The 17392-nt window shown below is 40.3% G+C and overlaps 1 protein-coding gene across 1 annotated transcript in view; it reads right to left on the bottom strand.

Annotated features, from left to right (window-relative positions):
• The window catches only part of KYNU (kynureninase), a 58282-nt gene that overhangs the window by 30807 nt on the left and 10083 nt on the right, over nt 1–17392 (bottom strand). The window contains exons 3-8 of the mRNA XM_062498263.1: nt 16740–16860; nt 9973–10055; nt 4286–4347; nt 3084–3155; nt 1527–1601; nt 42–188 (exon numbers count right to left, since the gene is read on the bottom strand). Of these exons, the coding sequence (XP_062354247.1) occupies nt 42–188; nt 1527–1601; nt 3084–3155; nt 4286–4347; nt 9973–10055; nt 16740–16860 (560 nt within the window). The remainder of the gene's footprint in view (nt 1–41; nt 189–1526; nt 1602–3083; nt 3156–4285; nt 4348–9972; nt 10056–16739; nt 16861–17392) is intronic.

The following is a 17392-nucleotide window of genomic DNA, read 5'->3' as shown; positions in this document are numbered from 1 at the left end:
CTAAAATTGGTATGAAAAGGACACATCTGGAGCAGTCTTACCTTTTCTTGGCCAGCCTTTGTTATTCTAGGGATGTCAAACAACTGTCCCGTGTAGTACTGCACCCCACTGAACAGAATGACAGCAATGGAGTCCCCTTCCTCCTTAATTACATCCAGGATATCTTCAGTCCTCAAGGTCTCCTCCCCCTAAAATAATGTTAAAGCACATATTTTACATCAACTCTGGCAGTAATGGCATTGCCATTCTTTATTTCACAATCTATATTTTACCATGAGCCAGGCTGCTTGCATAAGGAGATCAAAAGCAAACCCTTATCTTGGCAATGATATACAAAGGTAATGCAATGAAGTAGCCTATGAGCAAGTTACCTCAAAAAAATAATCACTGGCAAGTGAATCTTGCAGGTGCCTGTTACAAAAAGTCTATTCACTTATACTCTAACATGCTTCATACTCCTTGATGTTTCTGACAATTTTAGTTTACGGAATTCAAAAATTCCTTGTGCAGACAGAATATGTAATGATTTTTAAGTGACATCTGAAATTTGTGACACCCACAAGATTTGAAAGTTGTCTATCAGTTTCACTCTGTACTTTTCTGATAAACTTGGTGTCCCACAGGAAGCTATTATAAACCTGCCATATTCATATTTCAAAAACAATGTCTCACATCATCAAAAGTACAAAAATCCCCAAACCAGTGGTCATTAAATATAGAAGAATTTCAGCCACAAGGAAAAAAAAAAAAAATCAACCTCATTTTTGATTCTTTACAGGAAAATTACTGCCCCATCCTCCTCCTGTCTTCCTAGCAAGGGATCTTGTAAAACATACCACCACCTAGGGATCAATTAGGCAGTGAAAACCTAGAATTAAATTAGACTTGTTACTGAAAAAAGCTCGGGCAAGATGGTTGAATTGCAAGGGACTGTTATTATCTCAACAATCTCTGCAAATCTATCAAGCGTTCAGGAGTGGGCTCTTTACTCACAAGATGACTCAGATTTCAGAAGCAAAAGGTCACCCTCGGTTTATAGTTAGGTGACAAAGTTCTTAATGCTGCAGAAGTGAAGTGAGGCAGCCTTTCAAATTAATCTGAATTGCATATTACCCAGAGCAGACCTTTCCCTCAGCCCGTGCTGATGCAGACACAGCGGTGCTCGTGTTATGGCAGTCTCTCACCTCAGGACATTCAAAGGACATTGGGCATTCTCAACGAGTTATTACGTTTTGCAGGTGACTCAGGATGCTGATAGGTGTTTTTAGGAAACAGGGAAACAGTTTTTTTTTTTTCTTGTTGTTCTTCAAGGAAAAATAACTATTGAATCGGCAATTATAAAATGGGGTTTAATTGCAAAAATATAGGCTGAAACACATCTGTTTATGATTCATTAATTTTATCTATGTTTTAATAAACACAGATTGCAACTTTTACACTAGAATATTTGAGAATATATGCCTGCTTTCACATGAAATTTACTGCCCTTGGTGGCAGCAAACAGAAGTGACAGATTCCTCACCAACCTGCCGTGGCTTCAGCAGGACCATGCTTTTCTCCACATCCAGCCCATGCAGTCGGAGCTGGGACTCCACAGCATACTGGAAGAAAATTCCATGCAGACAACATTAACACAAATGCATGGTAAACAACTACTAGGGCAAAAAGGACAAACACGTCAGAACTTGAGAAAGGTGTTGAGATGCCTCGCCTTTCACTATAAGTAATGCTTGAAAGCACAATCCAGCTCCACTGAGAAATGCTCAGATTTCCTTTGGACTGAAAAAGATCTGAATTTAATTCTTGAGAGAAACAGCAAGGACAAAGTAAAAGCCTGAATCCCACAGGATAAATCCATGGAGAAGGATGAGGGTTGAGATGGGGCCCTGAGCAACCTGATCCAGGGGGTGGCATCCCTGCCCCATGGCAGGAGGGGGGTTGGAACACGATGATCTTGAAGTCCTTTCCAACCTAAACCATTCCACAGTTCTGTGATGTGACAGATGCACTTCACCAGAGGCCGGGAAGCCAAGCCTGCAGGGGTGAGAGCCAAGGAGGACTTGAACATCCCTTCTCCAGGAGCCATGGGTACCCACGTGCCCTGCTGCCAACACAAACGAGGTTTGGCCAGCACGCACTTCCTGCCCTGTGACATTCTCACCTCTTCTTTTTGCTGCACAACTGGAGGGAAATAAGAGCTTTAAACTCTCAAGCTATTTAAAAATCCTGTCTGCCAACTTTATTGATGAATAATGGTCCTGGAGATCAAATAACAATCATCAAATAACAGTATAAAAGACTTTAAAATTTCACGACAGAAACTGAAGTGATGGCAGTTGCAGAGATTATTACTGAAGTGCCATAGAAATTTAAGAGGATGAAGTGTAAATGTACAAGTGCAAGTGGAACAGTTGTGGGATTAATCTGAACATTACTTAGTATAAAAACAATATGAGGTGTACACATCTGTGCCAGCATCTTCATTACAAATAAACCTGATAGTAGCACGAGTCACTTTTATTGCACCTTAGAGATCAAATTTGTTATCAATTTCCATGAGTTTATGGTGCTGATGAAAAAGTAGCAGTGGCCCACAAATCCAAAGATTAATTTGCTTGAAGATCTGATGCACGGGCTATTGTCTCTTATTTTATAGCAGACAAATTATGTTTGAACTAGTAATCTAAAGTGCTAAGAACAAACATTTCCATCTCTGTCTGGGGATATATAAGTGTTAATGTTGTGAGTTTGTATTGATTTGGTTTCATAAAGTAAAACAGCAACAAGAATTAATAAAACATTTACAACTAGTTGATTTAGGCCAGCAGTTTGCTCAATATCTTTAAAAAGACTAATAAATCAATGCAGCTATTCAATCTTTTCCTCATGCAACACTTCTTACCTGAACAAAAGGAATAAAGCTACGATCTGTAAAATATGCTAAGCTCAAAAAATTCTGACATATTCTTTTATTGTAATGTTACTTGGACATGATGAGCTAATAAATATTCAAATCGTACTCCTGATATTCTCTGGGAAAATATTATTAATAATACAAATATGGTGAAATATTAATTTCTTACATGGTCAGATGGAAAGGCTCTTGCTTCTAGAAGAATTTTATAGCGTCTTGAAGTAGGCTTAAAGAAAGATAGCTGTTAAGGAAAAAAAAGAAAGAAATATTGAAATTTATCTAAGGAGAGATGAAAAAGATGCTCCCAGCATATAACTTAATAAAGACTACTTTACTTTCATGCAGACTACATAGAATCCCCCAGAAATTACAAATATTTCTGTGTCCATATAACGTCAAAGTAGGAAAGTGTTATAATACTGTACTTCACATATCCATAACAAAGGCCACCAAAAGCCAGCTGTGAAAACTTGCACTTGCAGGAATCAATGACAAAGCTTGGACTGCAGTCAGGGAAGCTGGGATTTCACCCAGCTCCATCCAGCAATCAAAAGCAGCAGCTGGAGCAAGAAGCAGGGAGAGAAAAAGAATTAAGATTTACATCCCAGCCCTAAACTTTTAGTTGTGGAATCATCCCTTCCTCCAAAACAAGGCTGGCCAAAGACCTGATCTCAGCACCTACAGGTGGGTGGTCTTTTCTTCTCAGCTCCTGGCAAGGAGCAGATCCAAGTGATAAACCTTGTGAGAACCACACAAGGCAAAGCTTCACATCTACGCCCAGCTGAACCAAAACTTTGGAAATAGAGGAGAGCCAAAGACAGGTTTTATGCAGCCACAGGGACACCTAAGCATAAATAAAACATATTTATGGTCGCTATGTCATGCAAATCAAAGTGCTTTAGCACATTTTAGGCACCTATAAAATAGCACAATTCTAAGTGTCATCTCTTGTATGCAGCTGCATTTTAAGGTTGACTGATATTACAGCTTTGTCTTGCTCACAGTTGTGCTCCTGTTTCCTTATCTTTGAAATTTGTTGTGGAATTGAAATTTGAGAAGTTACTTGTAAGTGTTTCTTAAATAATACTATTTCCTCTGGTAAAGGCACACAACACATGTGAGAACAGCTCAAACTCCCCCTACAATGTCCTTGAAAATATTTCTCTGTCCAGCTTTCCTGCTTAGTATTGAGTCAGGCCGCATCTTGTACATACATTATTTAAGATACCACTCCCAAGGCTTAAAAACTTAATCTGTCACCCAGCGCTGTCTCTGTGAGGTCCTCAGGAAACACTTTGCTTACACACACACACAAAGAAAGGAGAAAAAACCTTGTCAACACAAGATCAAATCTACATCATGAAGACATACCATCAGAAGGTGTAAGTTAACAGTCAGCCCATTCATTAAGGCTATTTCTTGTCTTTTTGCCCCTGGAATAATAAAAAGATAAAACGTTTGGAAAATGGTTAGAGTTTTTCTTTAAAATTTTAGAGAAATATAGAACAGTGGTGAGAAAGCAAAAGCATTAATTCAGTCAATGTCTCTACAAAGCCTGGAAAAGAAATAAACGTTTGAGGTGTCATCAGAGTGAAATAAAAAGATTTCTTGTCTGACTCTCTACACTGCACTGGCAGGAAAATATTTATTTTTTCAGGTCAGACACAGAAAACAAAGAAAACCAACAAAATCTTCCCATTTCCTAGCAAACCACCAGTGGATTTATTATCTTGACTGCCTCAGACAAGTGAGGTCACAAAGACTGTACGTAAAGCAAGAGTTGAAGGCTTATTTTTGTCAGAAGTTCATATGTAACCCAAGTGAGAAAACATATTGAGACAATCATCTCTTGTAAGTGGTTACTGTAATGTCAAGATAAATTTCATCCCTAATTAAAAAATGAAATCAGCAAATTTGACCTATTGGATATTACAGACCATTATTAATGTAGCAGCTTCACAGGGAGCCATACCCACATTGCTCCAAGGAGGATAATAACAGATACCTTTGGACAACAGCTAATCACAGGCAGAGCTAATTAGTAACAACTAATTGTTGTAAACAAGTATTTAGCAACAAATTCTCCAGCATTTGTCAAACCCCAGTGAAAGGTTTTAGGCAGGATAGAGAATTGTGTATTGGGCAGGGTGGCACCATGGTTTGGAGAAAATGAATTCCTGTTTCCTTCTGGTATGTTTGGTGTTTGTAATTGAAAAGCAGAAATTCATTCTTGAGACAAATCTATATCTTGAGAGTCTTCTTCAGATGGGAGATGTGCTCATGAACCTTGTCCTGATCCTCATTCAGGCACAGATTCACCAAACATGGAGAGAGGTTGCAGAGAGGGAGGAAGAAGAGAAGTGTAAGTGGGCAGAGAGGGCAACAGCCACTTTTGGATTGTCCCAGCCACTATTGGAATTGATGAAGAGGAAGGAAAATATGATTTGGGGTTATAAAAGAGTAAGAGGAGCCACAAGAAAAGGAAAGCTGTATCCTGAATGTCTCCTGTCACTGCCTTGGGGGGCACCTGACACACTGCCACTGTACCCTGAACAGTTTAAATTCACAGTGAGTGTTTTGTCAGAGCACGAAAAAGGATATAACCATGGGTTCAACCCAGTACAGGCAAATATAGCCAAAGAACACAGAAATCTATAATTATAATTAATTCATACATTCCTCCCAAGCAGGCCTCAGCTTATTCCAGTGCAGGAAAAGTCGAGCACCATTCTCATTGAGGTGTTCAAGGACATTCCCAGGTGCTGCTGAAATCTCCAGGTTTTGGAAAACAGGTGCCAGTGACTGGGAATGATCAGTCCAGGGGATGAGCCACAACAAAGAGGAGATGTCATGAATAAGCTCCCTCCTCTTTCAGACACCAGGAACATCGTCAAGTTTGTGGAAAGAAATACATGAAGGACTAGTTCTTCATAGAGAAAAATAACCTTTTTTTTCTTCACTTAAACTCCTCTCCTTTGCTTTCTTCCCTCTGATAGCATTGGATCTGCTGGCTCCTTGCTGCTGGAAGAGGTCACCTTGGGGTTGTTCTATTGCAGATCCAGGAGACAGCTAGAGAGAGTGATTGCAGCTCAAAACAGTATTATTCGCAGTCTTAATATTTCTATGGAACTCTTGAGGCTGAAAAAAGGGACAGGATCATGAAATGGTATTGTTCTTATTTGTCCCTCTGTTCCTTCTGTGAAATCTGCGGCTTTCACAGCAAATTCTGCACAAGCAATCCTCTGCCTGCTGTAGTAATATCGTATAAAACAAATGGTTAATCTGTAGATCACTTTTAGCTGCATGCTAGCATCCCAAATTAAATATGACACTACATTTGTCATGTAAGTCTTGGTCTTCCGTAAATTATATATTTATTAAAAGCCTTCCATTATTGAATTTCATGCCCACAAAACAAACCTCATCCATGTCATTGGAAAACTGTTATCCTTTATAACCTGCACTGCAGTTTGGAAAACAACCTTTCCATGATCCAATTAACCTATTACAATATTCAAAGACCCAGAACACGGGAGACAAAATTATGTTTGCCTTCCTTATTTCCTAACTTTATACCATATCTCCAGGACAGGCTAAAACCTGTATGTTCTGCGTGATAAATCTCCTCTTTAATAAAAGGAAGCAGCGTTTGCAAAGTACAACTTCAGAGACAATTATGATTGCGTTAGGCAGACACTGCCATCCTTCTCCTCTCTGACTGCTGGGGAAGTCTGATTCTCGATGGAGTAAGTAAAAAGCATTTTGTAAAATGATTGGAAATAAGGCTAAGGGCCCCAATTTCGAAAACATTTTGGTTATTTCAAATAGTCCTTATCACTCAAAGTCACTCCAAATCTGCTCAGCGTTCAGTCTTCCCTCAACAGAGACCTGCCCAAGCACATCGTACAGCAGCAGCCACACAGTTAATCTTGTTCCATCAGAAGGTGATCCTGCCAAGGTTATAATGTTTTAATAAAGTCTGGTAGGAGAAGCAGAGATTGCCTTCACTGCGTTCTGCCACTTGGTGTGAGCGCAGAAAAAAGCTTTGGCCTCCACTGACCTTGACTCTTCATTTCACAAGGTATTTACTACTGTAGCTTTCATTGAACAAGAAAATGTGACTGCATTTAATAAGCAAGGTGTTCGTGCTCTATAAACCATTAAGCAGACAAAGGTGTTTTACAGTCTTTGGTCCATTCCTAAATAAATCTCACCAAAGAGTTTTACTTGCTACCACTGCTTAGGGTGAGAAATGACAATTCTTCCTCCTGCTCCATAACATGTTCAATACTGAATAAAAAACACAGTAAAATTCTGTTATTGTTTTTACATTAAAGTCAATAAGAAAGTAAATTCAGAATTCATTCAGCTACATACTCATACATAATCAATATCATTTTTTTGCGGGAAAATGGTACTTAAGCATAAATTGAGAGGGTTGGAGCTTTAAGATCCCTTCCAAAGCAAACCATTTCATGAATCTGTGGAATACCACTTTGAAAAGAACATTTTAACATAGCTTTTTTTTCCCTCCATGCATCCTTTTAGCCTCTTCACTATTGCTTATAGTTTTAAAATTGGAATTTACTATGATACATTCATTAGTTGGGAAATATTAATTCATCTACATTCTAAGAATCACTCACCTGTATCCTGAAAAAAAGCCATGAGGGTATTTTCTAAACAAAACCCTGCTCATAAATTTGAGGGCTAGATGTGAGCCTATACCACATTTTACAATTTAATCAAACAAAGTCCCAAAAATTCTGGAGAACAGAGTCCAAACCATGCCTTTTATTTTTGAGGGAAACAACAGGAAACACTTCCCAGGAAATAATTTTAAAAACAGATAATTAGGTTAGTGTTAGGGTGATTTCAGTCATAATTTTTATTGAAAATTTTGGAATATTTGTTTACCATGAAGAAAATTATAAGTTCATTGTGGTTAAGCCATGGTGATTTAAAAGTGCTGGTGTCACATGGAGCTTGGTAAATAAAAGTAAGAAGATGGATGAGCAACCAGATAAAATTTAACTGAAGCTCTCATTTCCATCTCCTTACACCTACAATGAATCTTGCAGTAAAATTAATATTAAAACAGAAACTTAGTTGGCAGCCTCTACATGACAGATGGTTAAGGGTAAGAGGGTCCCAGCCTCATTCTCTGCTTTTTGCAGTGACTTTAATCTACAGCTGGGGCCAGAGGGACCCTGGCAGTGGCAGTGGCAGGAGGTCAGGGCTCAGCCTGCCATAGGGCTCCACATTCTGCAAACAAAGCATGGGCAAACAGTCACAGAAGGTGATGCAGAGAAAGATGATAATTCCGAAGCTCCCAGCTGTCCTTTGGGGAATTTTGGCTCTCTCTCTCCTGGTTACATGAAGAACATCACTGGTCTTACCTTGATTACTAATTTGGGTGACTGGGAATATGACATGAGAAATTCTTGTCTGCCTGCTCAGTTAAATTCAAGGTTTCCAACTGAAAATTCCAACACACCTTTCCCCATCTGTCCACAGCTTCCTAGTTTTACCCCACCAGAACAGGAATATCCACTGGCCAAGGGAAATGGGTCATACTGGAGAAACCCCTAAATCAGCTGCGTTCAGCATTTCAACACACTCCACCCCTTTATATTCCCACATTTTTATGTGATGCTTAACAGATGAGGGTGCTGAACTTGCCCTTGAATGTAATAAAAGCAAGAGAAGTAACCTAACCTCCTGAGCCACACCAGGTACAACAATAGCAACTTAAAAAATCAGAACCCCCAATTTGCATTTTGGGATTTTTGTTTCATTCTGCAGATGGGGTTTTTTTTCTACATAGCCCAATGATCTCCAGTGTAACCACACTTATATTTATATTCTTGGTGTTTCCATCACAGACAGACCAACTACAACAATAATTTATTGCATTTGTTCTGCTCCAATAATAACACCCACTATTTTAGCTATTTGGAAAGTTCATAAATAATTCAGAGAGTGATTTTATTTATAAGTTTATTTATAAACTTGTCAGAAAAAAAAAAAATATTTAATGTCTCTGCTCCCAGTTGCTCCAACCCCATTTGCTTTTCTTGAAGGAGAAAGACCATAACTTTCTCATTGAACACTTGTCTGCAGTTGGAGGAGAAATTATGATACAATATCTAGAATACAGTAGGTCAACATAAGGGTAATATTTTTCCTTAGTGATGGCACCAACGAATGCCTGATAATTCAGTTCTGACAGTCACTACTGAGAGTTGCCTTCAACACCTGCATTGAAATACGGGCCAGATCTCCCCAAAATCCACTTACCTAGCCTTGACAACAGCTGGGAGGGCTGAGGAGAAAAAGACCCTGCCAAGACAATGTCTCTTCCCCCCTTCAGAAAAAACTCTGAAGGAAATCCCATCGCAAGATTATTTCAGCAACTACACAGAGCAAGAAGTGATAGAGGAAATTTGCACTCCCACTCAGCCAACTGCTTTCATGGCAAATTCACCAGGAGGAGTCTCCAGGGCTCCTCAATCTCTAGAATAACCAGGAGCACTTCCTGCCAGTCCAGCAGCAAGGGGGACAGCAGGGTAATAGCAACTCATCACTAGCAGGTCCTGCCCCAATTATCTGCTCCATTGGCATAAGCAGCTCTCAAATATGAGTCTGGATTTAGTGGCAGGGAAAAGAGAAAAAAAGACAGAAAATGTCTAGATAGAAATTATTTATCAAAGGGGAAAGTTCATCATTTTACTTCTGGAAGAATGACTGAGATTCTGTAATACCAAGTGCCCTTTAAAAGGGTTTCACGTGTTAGTCCAAGTGGTTTATGATGCCCCAAGAAACCCTGTGCTGCAATTAGTTCCATGATATGCACATGGTCATACATTATCACATTCATTCACCCCCTAAATCACTCACAGTCTTAAAATAAAATTTAGTCTATGCACAAGAAAACCTACTTTCAAATATAAGAATAATACTAACTAAATTTTGAGTTTTGGGAGTTTTGAGTCTTAAAAGAAACCAAATTTGTTTTTATTTATGGAGAAAGGTTTTCCAATGTGTGTCACACCTACCAACCAGCTCAGCCATCAGGTCCAGGATGCACTCGTCTGCCAAAGCCCATGGGCGCTGCCCATTGAAATGGCCATGGACACCTCTGAAAAAGAAAAGAAAAACTATGAACATGTGTGGTATTCTATTTGGATCAGTCCTAAGAATCATATTTGATTTGGAGACACCACATTTGGAGGATGGATGAGGAGGATGAGACTTGCCTAAACTAATCACAACATTTTTTCATACCATTAAACCTCAGAGAAAAGGCAATTTATTGGTTTATGACAGGATTTCAGCTGCATGGAAATTATTTATTTTGGCCTACAAAATTCCCCTACAAATTCCTCAGAATTAAAGATGATAGCTTTTGCACAAGCCCCCTAGAAGTGGTTGCATGGGTTCTGGAATACCCTGGGGACAAAAAGACTGGGACAGAGCATCCCAGTGTGGGAAGGCACCTGTTAACCCAGGCTCACATCACTGCACAGACAGCAGAGACCACCCCACAGACTTCCCTAACCTGCATTTCTGGCTGGGCATTAGATGGTGCAGAGGATGATAGACTTAAATACTGCCTTGCTCTCAGACAGGAATATTTCTTGTCAGAAACAACTTCCATCCTCCTGCATCTCCTGTCCGAGCTCACCCTTCTGCACAAACCAGAGGGTACCTCATGCAGGGGCAGGTGATTCCCTGCATCAACAGAGCTGCTTGCTAATTTTTATTGCTTCTTTTCTCCCTGAAAAATTGTTCTAGATCTTAGTGCGCATAAAGATTTTTGGGTTGGCAAAGGCTATTTTAAAACTTAATATTGCAAACTGCTCCTGGCTGCAGGGCATCATATGATCACCTTAAACCCCAGTGTACTGCTACTCTGAAGTGGAAGATACATAAATTCAGTTCTGGATTGAGTGCTCTGAACTAAATTTTCCTTCAATTATGACAGAGAAGAAAACTTGTAGCTGCGGTGCATAAATAAAAAAAAAGTTGCCTAGTTTCTTAAACATGCAGGGTGTAGAGTGCAGATTTAAATGCAAATGGAGGCAGATTGAGAAAAGTAATAATGGTGCTAATCCAGGGAAACATTGCTCTGGGCTCCCATCTCACACTGGATGATTTTCATATTTGCTGAGCACCACAGGGAACTTGTGGAGTTGGAAACACCAGGCTGCATGAGGCTGAGTATAAAGCTGTTTCGAAATAAGGACAAAGCCAGTAGGAATCTGGGAAGAGTAAAAGACGCCCTAAAAGCTTTCTTTGATGTGAGAAAAAAAGGAAAAAAAGAAAAAGTAATAAACCTTTTAAGGAAGAACCGGCCCATAAAGTTCACTCAAAGTCAGAGGAGGACAGCTGGCAGATTAAGACATGAGAGTGGAGGGTGCATGAGACACTACCCCATCCTCAAGGCTATTTAAAAGGTTGGTTTTCCCTATCCACCTCATACTTTCCCCTTTCAGGTAGAGTTTCATTCTGTTTCCCACAAAAATCACCTGGCCATTTTAAAATCAGACCCTTTTTGATTGACTTGGGTCTAATTCACACCTCCTAGGGATATTTCCAAAAAAGAACTACAGTCCTAAAGAATAGGGGAGCTGCTGCTTTTAAAAAGCACAGTTGTATTAACCATTTCAAGCCTCTCATCCTTGCAAAAAAACATTGAATTTTGGGCTAGATGAGGTCAGCATCTGAAGGAGTGCACAGCTGGAACAGTAACTGTATAACATTTTATCTCTTACAGATAAAATGACATCCCCATGCTCAGCAAGTCCAATCCCACACAGATGAGGAGGACCCTGCTCCTCAGTTTGGATAAGGTCCTGGTACAGCAGCTGACTGCTTTCCTCCATTTTAGAATTGCTCTCTGATGAGTCCTCGAGAGCAGAGAGAGCAGGCAGTGTGAAATAACCCTCATTTACAAAAGCATTTCATAGATGAGGAATAAAGGCAGTGGGTGAGGAGGGGAGAAAATAGTGTGAGGGGCAGGATTAGTGCTGAAATTGCCTCCCTTCCATCAGCCCACAATGCAGCTGCATTCCCTGAAGACAGGGGTATATGTTTCACAAACAGCAAGACATTTATTGGTAATTTCCTGTCTTATTCTTAACTGTAATATAGTGATCAAGGGACTTTAGGATAATACAGACTGTTAAAATAAAACCCCCAAAGATTTTCAGTGGCTCCCAGCCTGAGGGAATATGTATTTCTGAAAGAGGATAGCAAACATAATAAGATGGGAAAAATAAGTCCTAACTACCTATGGGATTCTCTTTCATTAGCTTTCCCTGATTTTATAGCCATTAGTGTCATCCTAACGGGAATTTACTAATGAAAGTTCTCTCTATCAGCACACAGGACTATCAAAATCTCAGAATAAATTTCCAAGTTATCATGAAAACAGTTCTGAGATTTTGGTCATGAGAATGTTTTATTTTGAGAGGAAAACATGGACATTTAACCATACTGAAAGAAGGGAGAGGCAGCATTTATTATTATTCTTATTATTATTATTATTAAGGCACAGCTTACAGCTTGCCTCGCTCTTGATGGCCAATATAAATGCCAAGAGACAAAAATTATTGCCTCTAAAATGGTAGTTAAAAGCATATTCTTGAACCCTTTTTTTTATTTTAATCACATGAAACTCTGTAGACTTTGCTGATGGCACAATACATCCTATTACACTTAGGTTGTAAAATTCTATGCTCTGCCTCAGAGAATTTATATCTCTGTATATTATGCCACCCCTCTCTCAGCTCTGGTAGACACTGGGGGTAATAATCTTTAAGGACACAAGTGCACTGCTCCTGGCATTCCCTTCATACATGGAGAGCCTACATCCTTTCTTTATCCCCCACTGCACCCTAGGTAGCAAAAGAAATTTAAATTGAGGTATCCAAATTAATGAATACAAAACTTCACCCATCAAATCACAGAGCATCAGACAAACAGATATTTCTTCTTCTATGAGAGTTTCTCATTGTGCAAATTAATTTTTAGTCAGTTACCATTTTATTTTCAATTTGGCAGGAAATCACAATGCCACGTTTTATGCGCTGAGGTCTGGTTGATTTAAAGCTTGCTAGGGGAGCTGGAAACACATTTTCTGAGATGATCCCAGGGTTTCAAAGGCAGTGAGAAAAGGAATTTAAATTAATTGCCATCTTCAGGAATCTTCTGCACTCATCCAAATCTTGTTCAAGTGCAAATTTCCTTCTTGCTCCCTTGCCAAAAATGATGCGAGGTATTTAATGAGCTAGTACAGCCATTTAAGTTGGACCATGGTTTCAAGCAAAGAAGCAGCCAAAAAAAGGAAGACATAGCAAAAGAAAGAGAGCTGTATGGACCAGCAGATTAAAAACAAAACTAAAATCCCAGAGCATTAAAACAGGCATTTGCAGCTCTACCATACAACCTGCTGAAAGGCAGAGTGCTGAGAGGAGTCCTGAGAAGGGCTGGAGAGGTGGGGCTGTCAAACAGGGCTTGGACAAGCTTCATTCCTCTTTGCAGAGTTCTCATATCTTGCAGGATTAGTTCAGCACACAGAACCAAAGATACCTTCTGACTTGCTGAAAATAGTATTTACTACTGCAGGATTTACATTGTAAAGCCTTCCTCAAACTAGGAGGTAGTTAATCTACTATGTCCATGTCAGCCTCTTGCCAGACTGCTTCAATGCTTAGAAATATATATATATATATGTTTTATTTCTAGCCTCAATTTATTAATTCTTTGTTTATATTTGCTGTGCCAACATACTTTTCACATAAGTGATTCCTTCCCTCCCCTACACTGATACGTCCACAGAGAACAGTATTTTTTCCTTTCAGTCTTAATTTTGCTCAACAGCTCCAGTCCTCAAGACCTGCATGCAGCAGGTTCCCCACTCCCCAGTCGCCTTGCCAGCCCTTCACATGAGCACAACTGGCTACAGCAGGCTACCTTCTGTTTTAATTGTTCCACTTTAATGAGTTATTCAGACGAGAGAGACATGTCTGCTGCAGTGAGTATGCTCACACACAGTAATGATTCTGTAAAATATTTTAATTACTTAATCAGTTCTGGCAGAGCAAAGGGGAAAACAAGGCACAGCAAAGCACCTCTTGGTCTTCCTCCAACCAAAAAAAGTCCCTTGATGTTTGGACTTTTAAAACATTGGGTTATTGGCTACTCTAGGCCAAACATGAGGGAACAAGTCTTCAACCCTTTTCGCCCCTCATTCAATAAATCTCGGATTTAGCTGAAATCATAACTGAAACATGAAGCCTCAGAGGCTGCTTTTAAATCCATACTAAGAATGCCAGTGGCTTGGATTTGCAATCTTGCTACATTAGCATACGAAACAGAGGAATGAGGGACATGGAGAGGAAGAACACAAAACCAGTGAAGGTATGTGGGAGGCAGATGTAGGATGAGAGCTGTAACCCACCAGTTAAAGTGGAGGTGGGGGAAAGGAGCTAAGCACTAAGAGGAAACACAACAAGCAAAAGGCTTTTCCATGCTTTTCTCTCCCAGCTGTTTGCATAATGAGTTGCCATCACTACTTGGAGATAAAGCTACAGCTTCCTTGCCCTTGACCAGCACTTGGTAATCTTCCTTTTCACTTGTGCCATTAACTACAAGCAGTGAAAGCCATTTAAATGGACTCAGCTCTTTGAGATGGGTCCCAAGACAAAACAAACAGAAAATGCAATAAAGCAATTTATAAGAAACCCAGAATCTATACTATTGCTGACTTGATGGATGTGCCTAATTTGCATGCCATTTCTTAGATTCTTGCTACTTATTTGTCTAAGCCAGAGCCACTACACCCTACACTGCTGACACAACAGCCATTGAACAGCCTTCACCTGGGAACAGCTACCACCTTAGACTGGGTTTTGCTAAGCTGTCCTTGGTGACTGGAATAAAAGTACTCATTTCTGTACCTTCAGCCACCTATTCCTTTGCATTCCATTCACCACCTTCTCTATACATACACAGTTCTCAAAATTAGCTTGATTGTACCCCAGCTGTCTCAGTTGGTTTAGGTTCAGGATTTGATGTTTCTTTGTTGATCTTAATTTGAGGGGTTTTGCTTAGTTTGTTCTCAGGTTTTGTTTTCATTTGAATTTGTTTTTAAACTTTCTGATTTATTCTGGGTAAGGCTTCTGAGGCCAAGGTGTGTTTTTGGCAAACAGCCTTTCTAGTTTTTCTCCCTCTCTTGCAGTGGCTTGAAATCAATGTTCAGCCATATTTTCCCCCTAGATACAGTTCCTGAAGGCACTTTTGATCTGAAGGAACACACTGCCTACCTTTTTCTTCCAGGTTTTTACAGTCACTGAGGAAAAACTCATCTTTCACTGCAGCAAAGACAAACACAAGAATAGAAGTGAGGCAGTGAAAAGATACAGTGGAGGAGCTGAAATACATTTGCAGTCCCAGTGCATCACACTAAGAATGTTATCTGACTTCTGCCTTTTGAAGGAGCTCAGCTGTTTCCCTGACAAAGTGGGATAACAACACAGAAATGGACAGGGTTGCAATTTTTTAAAAAGACTGGAGAATCTGCATTGCTGTGCTGACTGAATAACCAGAAGGAATGAGCTCTTCCCAAAGTTCCACTCACTCCCACTCGTTCTCAGCCTTCTCACCTATAAGAATACAGGTGAAAAATAGGAATCAATAAACCATATTGATGAGCTCCCAGCATTCATACATTTACAAGTGGAAGAGCAGCTACAGATTTCTCACATTTGCATCTCAACTGTTCCTGCTGAAACAAGGCTGCCCACTTAGCAGAATTCATTTTTCCTCTTCTGCCTCTCCATATTTCCTCTGCTCTCTCACCATGAAATCACATCTGTTCCACTCATATCCCGCACCCTATAAAAGAGTTCATCTCTCACCCAGCTCACTCACTCATCTGGATGTTATTTTCCTTTCCCACCTTCAGTTCCCAGTTTTTTACTCATCATTTTCCTTACTCATCCCTGTTCCAGCTGCTCAGGCAGGTGCTGGAGATCTCAAAGCACACTCTTAATGGAAACAGAACATAATATTAAAAAAAAAACCTAAATAAAAAGCAAAAAAAGGTTTTCCTTCCCCCTATATATATTAAAAGTTCTCCATTTGTTATGACAACAGTGTCCCTTTCCTGCAATATGTCCTTTTATCCTGTCTCTTTTACATCAGGTTGATTCAGCAAAGCTTGTTGCAATTCAGAATCAGCTCCTTGATGAGATGATACTGAGAAGACAGGAATGTTTCTTTCTAAATAAATGAACTTGTCAGGCAGAGACCTGGTTTAAGAGGAGCCAAAAACCTGCCAGCATGGGCAGCAGCATCACCTGCATTCAGTGCTGTTTCAAGGGGAACTGCTTGCTGCAAGGCCTGCAGGGTGAATCACACGCTGTTAAAAACATTAATTAGAAAATAACAGGGCCTGGAGCCCCACCACATTCACCAGCCAGCAGCAGCAACCAAACAGATTTGTGTGCCTTGTAGGAACACCCTTTACAAACACTGCTGGGTGGGGAGGGTTAAACTGCACAGGTCCTTGAGGTGAGCCAGGCAGAGCTACCACAAACAGCACGATCAGCTGAAAGGGTCTGTTTGCCTGTTTTACTGCCCCTGCCTTTAAAAGAGATATAAACAGCACTGGGGAAAGACTGAACGTGTTTCACTCCTGGGCTGCAGTACTTTTAACACACTATTCAGCTGTTCAAGCAGTTCCTAGGAATATCCCAAAATAAAGTGCTCCTCTGAAGCACAGGTCAGCATCTGGCACACCCTGCAGGGTACTCACGTTCGAGCCCACTTGTCCAGTTCTTCATCCACGTAAGTTTTAACTTTTCTTGGCTGGAGCCCAAGAGAATTCCCAACAAAGTACACACAGCTCTCCTCTCCATTCACCAGGGCCAGGTCAGCTGTGGAGAGAAAGCAGAGAAACAAAATGCTCGTGGGACTGAGCACAGGAGGCTCAACAGGTGTGCACACACCCCCCTCCCCAAACACACCCACACATGTGCCACCTCCAGAGCTCTCTCCATCCCCCATCCCCTGGGACATGCCAACAGAGGTGTCACATCCTGACCTCTCTCACAGAACATCACTCAGGTAACCCTGCAAAGGATCTAAGGATGACAGCAGGCGATTTGCAAGCAATTATTCACCTTTTCCTCCACAATTTTTGGAGTTGATGTGAGTTCAGGCACCACTAAATCCCCAGCTCCCAGGGGCTTTGTGAGAAGCAGCCACTGGCACCCATTTTATCAGGTCTGTAACCAACAGTGAGTAAACAGGGAGCATGTTCCCAATCAGGCTATCCACTTTTCTTCCACCACCAATATATGCCTACTCTGAATCACGAAGCTACTGGAATCACACATTTAATAAAAGTTAGGACTAGGTAAATCTGTGTCTCTCATGTAAATTGTCCCTGAACTATTAAATCTCTGT

Source organism: Cinclus cinclus, chromosome 9 (assembly GCF_963662255.1).
Source record: "Cinclus cinclus chromosome 9, bCinCin1.1, whole genome shotgun sequence".
NCBI classification, from domain to species: domain Eukaryota; kingdom Metazoa; phylum Chordata; class Aves; order Passeriformes; family Cinclidae; genus Cinclus; species Cinclus cinclus.
The sequence above is the reverse complement of the archived record's forward strand: the minus strand, read 5'-3'. Positions and strand labels throughout refer to the sequence as shown.